This window comes from Balaenoptera acutorostrata, chromosome 20, assembly GCF_949987535.1.
Source record: "Balaenoptera acutorostrata chromosome 20, mBalAcu1.1, whole genome shotgun sequence".
Lineage (NCBI taxonomy): Eukaryota > Metazoa > Chordata > Mammalia > Artiodactyla > Balaenopteridae > Balaenoptera > Balaenoptera acutorostrata.
In genome coordinates, this window is record NC_080083.1 from 54379206 (window position 1) to 54392126 (window position 12921).

The following is a 12921-nucleotide window of genomic DNA, read 5'->3' on the forward strand; positions in this document are numbered from 1 at the left end:
TTGGCGTACACTATGGCTGGGGTTAGGACAGGGAGAGTGTGATGAACCCCACACCTGCACATTGGGTCCACCTCCTCCTGTCTGACTTTAGCCCATATCCTGGGGGTGTGATGTCACCTTCCTGGGATCTTTCAACCTGACCCTTTCATTGCCTCATTTCACCTTTCCCCACCCCGTCACCTTTAGACTATCTTGCTATGATCCTTTCCTTTTCTCCTTTTCCCCAGAGCCCATCTCAACCTTTCCCAGCCTATTAACTTCCTGGTCACAGTTAACACAAGCACACACCACTGCCATGTGGCCCTGCTCCATGGTGATACCCACAGCGGGGCAGAGGGCAGCCATCCAGCCAGAGCAGACAGACACAGCCCCCTGGTCCTCCCTCACCCGCAGCCCACCCATGGCTGAAAACGCTATATTCACGGTGACCCTCTCCTTTCTCGATTGGTTAGAACAGGGATTTCAGATGGTTCCAGTGACAGGCAGGAAATGGAGATTCCCCAGGAGACTGTGCTGTGTCCGTGTCTCTGTTCATTTAACAGGTGTAAGTGAACGTCAAGATGATGATTACACCAGACGTCAGGTTAGAGTATTTGGAGAGTGTCGCTTCCATCGTCCTAAAGTTCAAGCCAGACAAGTGGAGTAAAATGGTCGGAGCAGAAGAGAACGTGGGTTTGTTCACCGAGTTCTTTGAGAAACCGGATGTCCGAGTTCTGGTGCTGACACTCAACCCCGCCGGCATGATCATACCCTGCCTGGGCTTCCCAGCCTCCCTCAAGTCCAAAGGGATGTACTTCATCAAGAAGAAACCTGAGAACATCAGCAAGGACAACTACAAGGACCGTCTGGTCTACGGGGACATAAGCCCCACCCCTGTGGACCAGCTGATCGCCATCGTGGAGGAGGTGGGTGCATCTAGGCCTCGCTGGGGCGGGACAGAGGGCTTAGGAGGAGCAACACCTGTTTCTCATACTTTGAGTGAGTGGCCTTGAGCGCTGCTCCCCAGGGAGCAGGTCCAGGGGCCAGCGGCATCTGCATCACCTAGAAGCCGGTCAGGTGTTCGAGAGCTCAGGCCCGGCTGCCCTGATGGCTGAGACAGATCGGCTTTCTAACCTGACCTCCAGCTGATGCTGTGCATGTGAGGGCTGAGTGGCCCTGGCCACCGCCTGTCCTCTCTTGAAATCACTAGAACCTCCATACTGCCCTGGGGACATCCCTGCCCATAGCCTCAGAAGGCATGGGCCATTTGAGATCCAGTAGATGGGTTTCCTAGTTCTGAGACTTCAAGCAAAGAAAGGGAACAAGCAGGTGCCGCTCTACGTATCTCTCCACTGTTGGCAGGCATGGCAGGTGCAGCTCCCTCTGGAGAGTCAGACCAGCCAGAGTTCCGGTGACTTAGCTTTCCTAGTCATCATTCTCCTCATCTGTGAGATGGGGGCGTGCGTCCCTGCCTGTGCAGACTCAGGCCACAGGGGCCACTCAGCCAGGACCCAGGCCAGCCTCCTCTCACATCCACCGAGGCAGCTGGCATGGCCCAAAGCTGGGGCACACGGGTGTTTGTCGTTCTCTGCTCGGGCTGCCCTAACAAAGCACCACAATCTGGAGGCTGCAAGTCCCAGATGAAGGTGTGAGCTGGGCTGGTTCCTTCTGAGGCCTCTCTCCTGGGCGTGTGGACGGCCGTCTTCACACGGCCTTGAGTCTTCATGTGGCCTTCCCTCTGTGCGTGTCTGTGTCCTCATCTCTGCTGAGGACAACGGTCATATTGGGTTAGGGCCCCCCCTTAATCACCTCTCGAAAGGCCCTCTCTCCAAATACAGTCACATCTGGAGGTGCTGGGGCTCCCACGTGTGAACTGGGGGCGGGGGCACAATTCAGCCTATAGCAGCGCTCTGAGGCAGCGCGAAATGTTTGCTTTCAGCCACGAGTGTGTGCTCTTGGGGTCTGCCTTCATGGAGATGTCACAGGGGCTGGGCTGTCGTCACTGGCCTCAGCACCTCGACTGGCCCCACCTCCTTCTGCAATGGGAGAAGAGCTCGGTTCCCCCCGGGACCCGCGCACTGAGGACCCTGCCCCTCCTTTCAGGTCCTCTACTCCCTGTTAAACCAAAGCGAAAACATGAGCGGATGGCCCCGCGTGGTCTCAGAGGACATTGTGAAGCAAGTCCACAAGCTGAAGAACGAGATGTGTGTGATGGGCGGCAAGATCAAGGGGAAGACGTTGCTGCCCATCGCGGAGCACCTGGGCAGTCTGGATGGCACCCTTGAGTCCATGGACAGGTAGGGACCCGGCCGGGGAGCTGGCTGGAAGGAGGGGCATCTGGTCCCCGACCACCAAGGATAAACTGTCTCACCGAAAACTGGTTTCGGAGCTGACGAAACCGAGGAGGGCAGGATGGTGACTTTAGGTGCCGAGTCTGAGACCGAAGGCACAAGGACAGAACAGGACGAGACCCTGGAGCCCCCGAGACTCCAGCTCTGGCAACTGCTGGACACCTGTGCTCCAGCCCCTCCTCCGTCAGACACAAGGACTAGGCCAAGGACGTCACATTGTCACATGTCACACAGGAAAGGGGATACCCAGCTTTAGGACGTGGGTACTGAGGGGCAGTGAGGGGCATGGAAGGGATTTTCAGCAGGTGGAGGCTGGGCTTCTAAATCGAGGCTGTGGCATCCCAGTGGCCCACAGAAGCATGAGGACTCCGAGGTGTCGCCTTGCACCTGCCTGAGCGCCATTTGCAACCGCCTGGTGCGTGCGACGCTTGAAGCAAGTTGCAGTGACAGTGTGTTCCCTTACTCCCATCAGAGGGCGACCGCTCCTGCAGGGCTTATCACATGGCAGGTCCTCTAGGCCCCCAGCACATGCCCCATGGTGACCCCAATCAGAACTGCTGGAGGAGCCGTCATGAACGTGGATTTCATTCCAGAGCTGGCCCTCCTCATCCTCTTTCTTGGGGGCACTGGCATCCCTGGCAACACCCAGCGTTGGTGCAGGGTCTCTCCTGGCTGACAGCCTCTCCTCCCGCCTCTGCCCGGCAGGATCCCCTCCTCCCTGGACAACTCGCTGCTGCACGCCATCGAGACCATCGTCATCGACTGGTCCCACCAGATCCGGGATGTGCTGAGCAAAGACTCGGCCCAGGCCCTGCTGGATGCGCTGCACCCCCTGCCCCGAGTCGAGTTTGAGTTCTGGGACGCCCGGCTGATGAACCTCAAGTGCATCCACGAGCAGGTGACGCCTTTTCTGCCCCTGGCGACCGGGCGCCCACTGGAGTCCTGAGCACCCAGCCTCCCCAAGGGGACCCCTGAGGGGATCCGGGTAACCCGTGTGGATCCCTCAGCACCGGCGATGGGGTCAGGCAGCCTTTGTCTAGAATCTGTTGAAAGGCTAATCTTCTTCTTTCCTTCTCAGCTCAACAGGCCCAAAGTGAACAAAATCGTCGAGATCCTGGAAAAAGCCAAAAGCTGCTACTGGCCAGCCCTGCAAAATGTGTATACGAATGTCACTGAGGGTAAGTGGGTGGCCCTATGAGAACACCTCCCCCCTCCAAGAGGAAGGTATCAGCCCCTCCTGGGAGGGGCTGGGCAGGCCCCTTGCTGACCCCCGGGTGGGGGCGGAGCTTCCTCGGGCCCCGCCTTTTGAGGAAGACCCGTTCTTGAGGCAGTGGGTGTCCATAAACAGACAGAGCTGCCGTCACCATTTCTGACCGTCGGGAGTGGGGTCCGGCTTCCGCTCCCCTGTGGATGAGCCCCTGTTCTTGTTTGGGGCAGGCCTGAAGGAAGCCAACGATATAGTGCTGTATCTGAAGCCTCTGCAGATCTTGTTGGAGGAGATGGAACAGGCTGACTTCACGATGGTATGTTAGCAAGAGAAAGGTCATTTGGCAGGGGCTGGGCTTGTGTCTTGGGGGAGCAGGGGCTGCGGGCTTCCTGGCTGTGGTCGGGCACGAGGGCCTGGCGAGTGCCTCTTCCTTCCCCTTGGGGGTCCCCTCCTGGAGCCGTGGGGAGGGGTGTGCTGAGGTGCTGCGACAAAGTGCCCGCCCGGCCCGTCTCTTCCCAGCTCCCGAACTTCATCGCCAAGGTGCTGTATACCATCTGCTTCATCTGGGCCACGTCCGAGCACTACAATACGCCCTCCAGGGTCCTCGTCATCCTGCAGGAGTTCTGCAACCAGCTTATCGAGATGGTAGCCCACCTGGCCCTGGCCACCTTCCCTGCCTCCTGATTGCCACCCGCCCCATACCACCCCATGTTCCCCGGCAGTTTAAAAACAGGCAGAGGTGCTGGTGCAGGGATTTACAGGCTCCGGGCTAAGGCTGGGCCCTCTGGGTGGCCACCCAGGGTTCTCCCAAGACCTGGGCAGTGCCAGCCCAACCTGCCCCACGCTGGGAGTGGGGAGGAAAGAAAGTGGGGCGGCCCACTGAGTCCCAGCACCCCAAGACTCGGCCGGGGGCTTTGTGGGGTTTATCCGCTCCGACACCAAGCCTCCTCCCGTCTCCCTCAACACCGATTCCCTTTCCTTCTTCCATTTCACAAGCACGGGTTACACAGCCGCCAAGGTGTGAGTTGCAGCCTCGTGCCCCTGGGCTGCCTGCGTGTGTTAGAGTCATGCTCGCAGCCCTGTCTGCAGGCCCAGAGGGACCTAGTGGCCCAGGATCCCGCAGCCGTAGCAGGACTGCGTTTCTGGGCCCCTAGAGGGCCCCTAGACATCTACCATCAAAATCTCGTTGTGCTGTGGCCTTAGCCCGGCATGAGGGTCCTGGTGAGAGAAACGGCTCGGGCGCCTGCAAATGCCCCGCAGTCAGCAGACGGGCTGGGACCGCGGATGTGTCAGAAGAAGTGGCCCAGGGGCCCGGGGCGGGTCATTCTAACCAGTGAAACAGCTGTGGACAGTGGACCCGGATGTCACCTCTCCGGCTGGTCTGAACTTGGGGACGCCTTCCCTTCTGCCCAGACTCGGACCTACCTGAGTCCCGATGAGGTGCTGAAAGGCCTGCAGGGTGAAACTGTGGAGGCGCTGAGTGGCGTCTCTCTGTCCGTGAGCGTCCTAAAGGAGCTGTACCGAGCCTACGAGTTCTGCTGCACCAACATGAAGCTTTTCTTCAAGGTACGGTCTGCTTTGTAGAGAGCGAACCGGGGGAAAGAGGTCAGGGTGATGTTGGCCCCGGCGTCGGACCCCATGGACGTGTCGGAGGCAAACGCAGCCTTTTCTCTCTCTCTCTCTCCCCTAGAAAGACAAGGAGCCGGTGCCTTGGGAATTCCCTTCGTCTCTTGCCTTTTCCAGAATAAATTCCTTTTTCCACCGCATCCAGACCATCGAGGTAAAGGTGGAATTTGGCTCACCTCCCCCTGCACCACTCCGGCTGCCCTCACCTTAGGAGAGCCGTGTCTTCCGTCCTTATCTCGCTTGCAAATAGGCTGCCATTAGGGAAATAAAAGTCACACCCAAACGTCTGCGTCATGGGGAAACCGAGTCCCTGGGCCACCTCTGCCAGGCCCGGAGCTGTTAGCCCAGAACAAAGCGACCCATTTTGCTTGCTTTTCCCCTTTCTCCTGCTTTCTGTCTATGAGCAGGTTAATGACAAGGTCAGTGACCCTGGTCAGGAAGCCTGCAGGCCAAGGGGGAGAGAGTTAGTGGGACTAAGTTAGCCCAAGTGAAGATTTAAGAGGGACCCTATTTGGATACATGGAATGACACATGGCAAATTAAAATTTTAAAAAAGGTTCAAAATGGTTTCCTCTGGGGAGAAGAGGTGAGGGGTGAAGGCATGGGTAGGGCAAGAAAGTTTTCCTTTTTGTTTTGTAATCTTTATGGTCTTTTTTTTTTTTTTTTAACTTTATGCACATTACATCCTTTAAAAAAAAAAAAAAAAAAAGGCGGGGTTGTGGGGGGATCATCCTGGAACCATCCATTCACTGGGCAGTGATGTTATGATGGACGCCATCAACGGGAAGGCGTGTCTAGTTCTCATCCGCACCCTCTGGGAGGCAAAGCAGGAAGCCCCCTTAAGACTCCCAAATTCCCATCATGGAGTGTTTCTTCATGCCTGAAGGCTCGAGCCCAAGAACTGGAAGGTCCCAGCCAAGTTTCTGGCCAAGTAGCCACTGGTCCCTACATTATAGATTGTGAATCAGGATGATGCTTCTAGGAAAAGAGGGGCTTTTGGGGGTGGGGGAAATGGCCGTGCCAGCCACCCCTTGCCTGAGGGCTGTGCCACCCGTGCCACCCTCCTTGAGTGTAAGAGCCCCAGAGCTCAGGGCATGAGGATGCTGTTACTTTGTGTTAGGTTTGCTTGGGTTATAGCTCGATACATCTTGGACATCTGGGGGGAAGTGGCATCAACCTCGGCACTGGCTTAGGGGAGGGACACGAGTAACCTACGAGCACCTTCCGTCTAAGCAGCACCAGGCACTGGGCCAGGCACCTGGGGGTTGCTTGTCATCCTCAAGAAGCCTTTGGGGTCTCGATCGGGGAATAAGAGCTACACGCAGAAGCGTTAGATAACGTGATAGGACTGAATGGGGTTAAATGCCAAAAGGAAGAGCACAGATAGCAATTGGGGATTCTGGAAAAGAAGGCACCACCATGGGCTAAAATAGTTGGGACGGCTTCCAGGAGAAGGCGAGGTGAGACCCACACCTCAGAGGGAGTGAAGGAGTGGGATTTACACGCAAACATCCATCAGGCACCCTGTACGTGAGGCCATCAGGAACCACCGCGTGCCTTTCCAACTGTTTCATCCCACAGCTGAGGAAGTGGGGCCCCGGTAAAGTGTGATTTATGTAGAGGCACATTTCGCCCAGTGTTGGGTCAGGACAAGAGCCCGACCTTCACCTCCTCCTCCTCCTCCACAATCACAACTTGGAGATGACTCATGGGACCCTTCCTTCCATCTCTTCTCTGCTACAGCAACAGCTTTAGAGAACATTAACACCAATACACAGAGGGCCCCTCCAGACTGCTGTGTGGCCCCGGGGCTCCTCCCTGCCGCGGTCAGAGCTGGATGAGGGACTGAACCGTTGGCATAGTTAGGAAGATGAACTGATGAGGGTGCTGGGGTTTCCTCCACCAGGACCTTTATAAAACAGCCATGGAGTTTCTGAAGCTGGAGAAGATTGAGCTCGGGGGCGTGAGGGGCAACATCCTCGGAAGCCAGGTCACTCAGATCTATGATGAGGTCTTTGAGCTGGTGAAGGTTTTTGCCGACTGCAAATACGACCCCTTGGACCCCGGAGATTCGGTAAGTCGGGGGCCTTGGCAGGATCGATGGCAAATGCCCCGAGAGTGGGAAGGCACACAGAGGGAGCACGCGTGGCAGAGAAAAGATGGCGCAAAAGATCTGCCCCGGGACTTCCCTGGTGGTCCAGTGGTTAGGACTCTGTGCTGCCAACACAGGGGGCGAGGGTTCGATCCCTGGTGGGGGAACTAAGACCCCACATGCCGCAAGGCAAGGCCGAAAGATAAAACAAACACCACAAAACTCTGCCTGTGGAGCAGCCTCCAAGATAGTGAGCTAGCTCAGTCCAGATGTAACCTGAATCCTGCCGAGGGGGTGGGGGTGTCCATGGGCACTGGAGTGAACCTGCCCCCCTGCTTTGCATGCTGGCTACGGTTACAAGGTTGGTGTTTTAATTCGCTTTCAGAGTTTTGATGACGATTACGCTGAGTTTGAGACCAAAATTCAAGATCTGGATAGGAGGCTGGCCACGATCTTTTGCCAGGGGTTTGACGACTGCAGTTCTATTGAGTCCTGTGCAAAGGTACGGGCGGGTGGGGACTCTGCATTGACTGGGAGTTCGTCACAGCAGCACCGCGATGCCGAGAACGATTGTAGAGATGGTCTAATCATGCAGCCTCATTCATAGGTGAAGAGCTAGGCCCAGAAAAGGCCAGGGACCTTTCTCGGGGCCTTAGAGCAAGTCAGCAATCATCACCTTGAGTAGCACTGCCACATCTTAGAGTAAGAGAGGAAAGTGAACACGAGGTGGTTATTTTACTGAGTCCTCTTGTGCTCCATTTATCCTTATATGGTTCAGTTCCCCCACTACTTATAAGGGACAGAAGTTAGAGAGAGGCAAAGTTGCTATAAAAATAAAACACATCCACATTTTGAGCCACTGAGCCACACTGACACTTTCTTCAACATTTGAGACCCAAGAAATAAACACAGTATCATTACAGGGGGCCGTCTCTAGGTGGTGGGCTGATGGCTAATATTTGTCTGTCTTCTGTGTACTTTTCTACAGTTTCCAAGTTGTGTGCATGAAATGTGTAGTACTTTTACAGTTAGAAAAAAGCAATGATCTTATAAAAACATTTTAAAAACAGATTGCAGAAAAGCACTAAAACTCCTAGAGAATGTCAACTTGAAAGAGAAATGCAAATGTCCAATACAGACATAGGTTGTTGGTTTAGCCTCTCAAATAATCAGGAAAGTGCAAGTTAAAACAGCAAGGTGCCTTTGTTATGGGTCAAGCTGGCTGGAATTGTGAGGAGCTAGACACTCGTCCCCACTGCTGGTTGGCGCGCCCCTCCCCGAGGATCCCTCAACAGCAGGCACATTGGGGGGCATGGAGACGGGCCCCTGGACCTGCTCGGTCCAAGCTCACAAGGCAGCCGACATTCAGTGCCAACACACCACTGCCAGTTCACCAACTTGCAGGCAGAACACTCAACACCAAGCACATCCTGTCTCTGCAGACAGACCTCTTTCCCTAGGGCACGCTCACCCTGCTATTCCCAGGACAGTCTGGTTTTGAAACAAAGTCCAGCATTTCAGAGAACCCCCCACTTCGGTCCCAGGCAAACCAGGACCCTCACCAAGCAGTCAGGAGGGGCTAAATAAGTGTGGGTGAGAACAGAGTCTGTGTGGTAATCAAATGTTTCGCAGCATCAGCCTGTGTTACCTTTTACCTTTCCACCGCTGCCATAACAGATTACCGCAAGGGAAGCCAGCTAATTGAAATAGTACAGTCAGAAGAACATAATGAACAGAGTAAATCTGCAGACCCCTTACTCAAAATAGCAGTGCTCAGAAGTTAAGCAGACGTGGTGATTATCGGACTTTCCAGTGTTTTGCATACATCACCGTCTCATCAAATAATTCGGAACTCGGGCATTTACACCCATTCGTCAGAGTCACGAACAGATCGCTTGGGCTGCAGAGACCACTGGTGGGTTTCTCCTGGCTCACGTGAGACTTTTGAGATATAGTTCACATAGCATACAATCCACCTGTTTAAGGTGTACAGTTAAATGGTTTTTGGTGCATTTAGAGTTGTGCAGCCATCCACAATCAATTTTAGAACATTTTCATCACCCCCAGTCATTCCCCATTTCTCCCCGACCTCCCCAATCTTAGACAATCACTAATCTACTCTGTCTCTCTAGATTTGCCTATTCTCACATGGCACTTGTCTAAAACCTTGAATTAGTCACCAGTATTTAAAAATTCAGAGAGTGCACATAAAAATCCAGGTTTTCACTCTGTCTTGGAAAAACAGACCTGGCCACACGGGACACACAGTCCCTCATGGTAACAAGTGGCTGCAGGGGCAGAGCTGTTCCTCACGATAGACAGCATGTCAGTGCTTCAGTTTGCCCCACTCCTCACCACTCCTTATTGCCCTAGCCCAGCATTCGTCATGCCTTTATGTGACCTGCCTTGCCCCTATGATTGAGAGGGGGGATCTCTGCAGGATGCAGTGTGTGTAGCTACAACTCATCTGGACAATAGATGTTGAGTATTTAAGTGGGCAATATATGTATATGCTCGGGCAGCTTGTTTATTTCTCTGTCTAGTTTCATGCATGTTTATCATCCATGACTCTCTGCAGGTCAGAACTATCTCTTCCCCTCACTTTGCAAGCCTCTGGGTTGCTGCCAGTAATGCAATGCCTGGAGGAGATGACCGATAATTAGCACATTACCTCATTTAATTCTCACAAAACCCAAGCTCTTTGCTAAATTTGTTACCTACATTGTCTATCTCATTTCACCAGCTCAGACAGGTCAAGAAAGCTACTCAAGGTCACATGGCTAGCCAGCAAGTAGGGAAACCAGGGCTCCAAACCAGCTCCTAGGTTCACTGCTGGCAGGATCCCTGTTCTAAACCACTCATCTGGACGGGCTCCCATGGCCGGGAAGGCAGTCGGGTTGGCCTAGGTAGCATAGGGCAGTGGCCTCTCTTCCAGAGGATGCCGGGGCTGGGCTTCCTGGGGTTGAGTTGGGGACCCAGGAAGCCCGCCACCCCTGAGCACAAAGATCTCTCCTCATGCCAATGCCAGGCTGTCCTTTGCCTTTTAGATTCTTTCAAAAAATGCAAATGCTTGGGGATTTGAAGCTCTGCAAATGTAATGATCAATTAAGTCTTGGATGGAGTTGGTGCTCCAGGCAAAATGTCAGTGAATGCAAGTTAATACAGTGCCCCCATGCTGTTCCCTTCTGTGGAACACCCTTCCCCTGGAGCTGCCTTGGGCGCCTCCTTGGAGAGGCCTCCCTCACTTCCTCCTCCAGGCGGGAGCCCTCCCCTCGCTCCGATCGCCAACACTGACCTGCTCGGTTTTTCTTCTTCGTGCTTGCCCCCTCCCCCGCCCGCCCCGGCATCTGTGGTGTATTGATCTCTATGAGTTTGTCGTCTTCTGAACTAGAATATAAACTCCCCGAGGGCAGGCACTTGGTTTGGGTTGACTCAGAACCGAGCCCAGCACACAGCAGGTGCTTTGGAGCTTTCCCCGTGGAGGGAACTGGCCCCAGCCGAGGGAGTGGAGCTATTTACCACTGCTCACTCCCGGGGAAGACCTTAGGCGGAACCGAGAGGCTCTCACCCCCAGGGCTACCCAAGTGCAAAGAGTCCCAAGTAGGGTTTGCAGCCAGTGCTTTAATGTGGAAACACCAGGTCCTCCCCTGTGGTGGGGTCTCCGAGAATTAAGACGATGCTGGAGCTGACGGACCGGGGTGCCAGGCGGTTAGTCCCTCTCGCCTCCTGTGCGGATGGAGCCAGGAGAAGAAGCGCCCCCAGGCCTTCCGCTGGCTGGGTGCCACGTTGTGCCGTCTTCCAGTGATGGGGAAGGAGGTGGGTTGATGTATCCAAACCGAGACGCCTATTCCCCTCGCGATTGAGAGACCGTAGGTCCCCCCTCGGAGGGGAGGAGCTGGTCCAGGAGGAACTCCAGGTGGCACCTGAGGGACTGAAGTCCACCCCCAGGTGCTCAAACTGTCAAACGCCCTTGTTCTACCCCCGGGCGTTCTTGCGGGGAACTTCCGCACTCCTGTCGTGGCCTAGATTGGCTTCTGTACTCCACAAGGTAAAGTCCGTTTCTAACATGGAACTTTATGTCTGTGCTAGATTAGAAAGAAAATAAGGCGGAAAACTCGTGTAAACCACTTCCATCTGCTCATCTTCTTCTCTGCACCGAAGAACATCTCCTTCCCCCTGGACAACCCTGTGCTCTAATTAGGGCAGGCCCTTGGGGTCCCCTCCCTGCCGTCCCCTTGATCCCCTGCATGTTCCCAAGCTGCCTGGATGCTCTTTCTCACTGTCAGTAATTCACACACAGCCGGGAAAGTTCTAGAGCAATTTTCCACATGAACTCCTCCTGGCAGAAAATGAAATTAACCTCCTTGCTAGAAGCCAGAGGCCAAAAATCATGTAAACATGAAATTAAAGGAAGAGGAGTGGGAAGGAAAATAAGTCAAGGGGGTCAGCAACCAATAAGAGGAACATGTTTTTCCCAACTGTTACATGTCAGTTTTCAGAGAAATGACGCTGGTGACCTAATATGTCGGGAGCCCCTCCGCAGGGATCGGTGCTTAGCAACTCGGAGTTGCGGGGTCTTCCCGGGAGTCCCAGGCTGTTCCCTCTGGCTTTCGGGGACCTGAAAATCTTTCCTCCTTTCTCTGCAGCCATTATTCCACTGTTTCCCCAAAAGGCCATTTTTAGGGACAGTGGTCTTGGTTTTCGTACCCAAAACTAGGACAAATCTGAGACTTGGGTCCAGCCCTTCCAGGCACCAAGGGCTGCAGCCCATATCCCAGAGAAAATGGGGCCGTGTGGTCTGAGCCCTGATGAATCCCCGTCTGTCTCCAGCAGTGCTCTGTCGCGGGCACCCCCAGGCTCAGGTACCCCTCCCCTGGTGACCTCAGGCTGGCTCGGAGCTGCCCTAACATGTCACGTGTCACCGTCCAACCCCACGGCCTCTCTCTCCAGGCTGCAGTAAGGGCCCCTCCCTCACCGCTCAGGCTCAGCCCCGGCCTGCGCAGCCCCTGAGGCCTCCCTGGACACCCACCGCTGTGAGAGGATCTTTTAAGAAACTCTCCTCTATGGCCCAATTTGAGCCACCCTCCGATTCCAGCCAACACTCTAACTGAAACACCCAGGTAATTCTACCTTATTCTCTTCTACTAAGCTTTTCATTTTTTTTTTACAATTGCCAATGTGTAGCATCCGCAGACCACAGGGTGATGAGCTCCTTACTTGCAGGGTGCTAGGGCATGTTTATGGTTACCACCCTCAGAAATGTGAGGTGACGTCCCCCACTGGAGTAATCAGGTCAGGGCCCTCGGACTGACAGGCCATGGAAAGGACACATTGAAGGGGACCCGGGCTGTCCCGGCTCCTGGGGGAATCAGGCAGCCCACGCTTGAACCCCTGGTGTCACGGCCTGGGAACGTGCCGAGCTCTCCCTGTAAGTTCCTCAAACCCCCAGGAGCTGAGCTCTCCCGGTCAGCTCTTCCCGCTCTCAACACCTATGCACGATGTCTGGGCCCTGTCCCCACTGCCACCTCCACCTGATCAGCCCAAGGCTAAACACGGGCCCCTTTGTTGGTGGGTGGAACTGTGTCCTCCAGAGAGAGAGGATGAAGTCTGGACCCCCGGGACCTGCGCATTATTGGAAATAGGGTCTGTGCAGATGTAACTGAGAT

The 12921-nt window shown here is 54.8% G+C and overlaps 1 protein-coding gene across 1 annotated transcript in view; it reads left to right on the forward strand.

Annotated features, from left to right (window-relative positions):
- Window positions 1–560: 560 nt before the first annotated feature.
- DNAH17 (dynein axonemal heavy chain 17) overlaps window positions 561–12921 on the forward strand; it is a 109588-nt gene continuing 97227 nt past the window's right edge. The window contains exons 1-10 of the mRNA XM_007185782.2: window positions 561–905; window positions 2083–2276; window positions 3036–3228; window positions 3409–3508; window positions 3768–3853; window positions 4057–4182; window positions 4951–5103; window positions 5228–5317; window positions 7070–7237; window positions 7641–7757. Of these exons, the coding sequence (XP_007185844.2) occupies window positions 561–905; window positions 2083–2276; window positions 3036–3228; window positions 3409–3508; window positions 3768–3853; window positions 4057–4182; window positions 4951–5103; window positions 5228–5317; window positions 7070–7237; window positions 7641–7757 (1572 nt within the window). The remainder of the gene's footprint in view (window positions 906–2082; window positions 2277–3035; window positions 3229–3408; window positions 3509–3767; window positions 3854–4056; window positions 4183–4950; window positions 5104–5227; window positions 5318–7069; window positions 7238–7640; window positions 7758–12921) is intronic.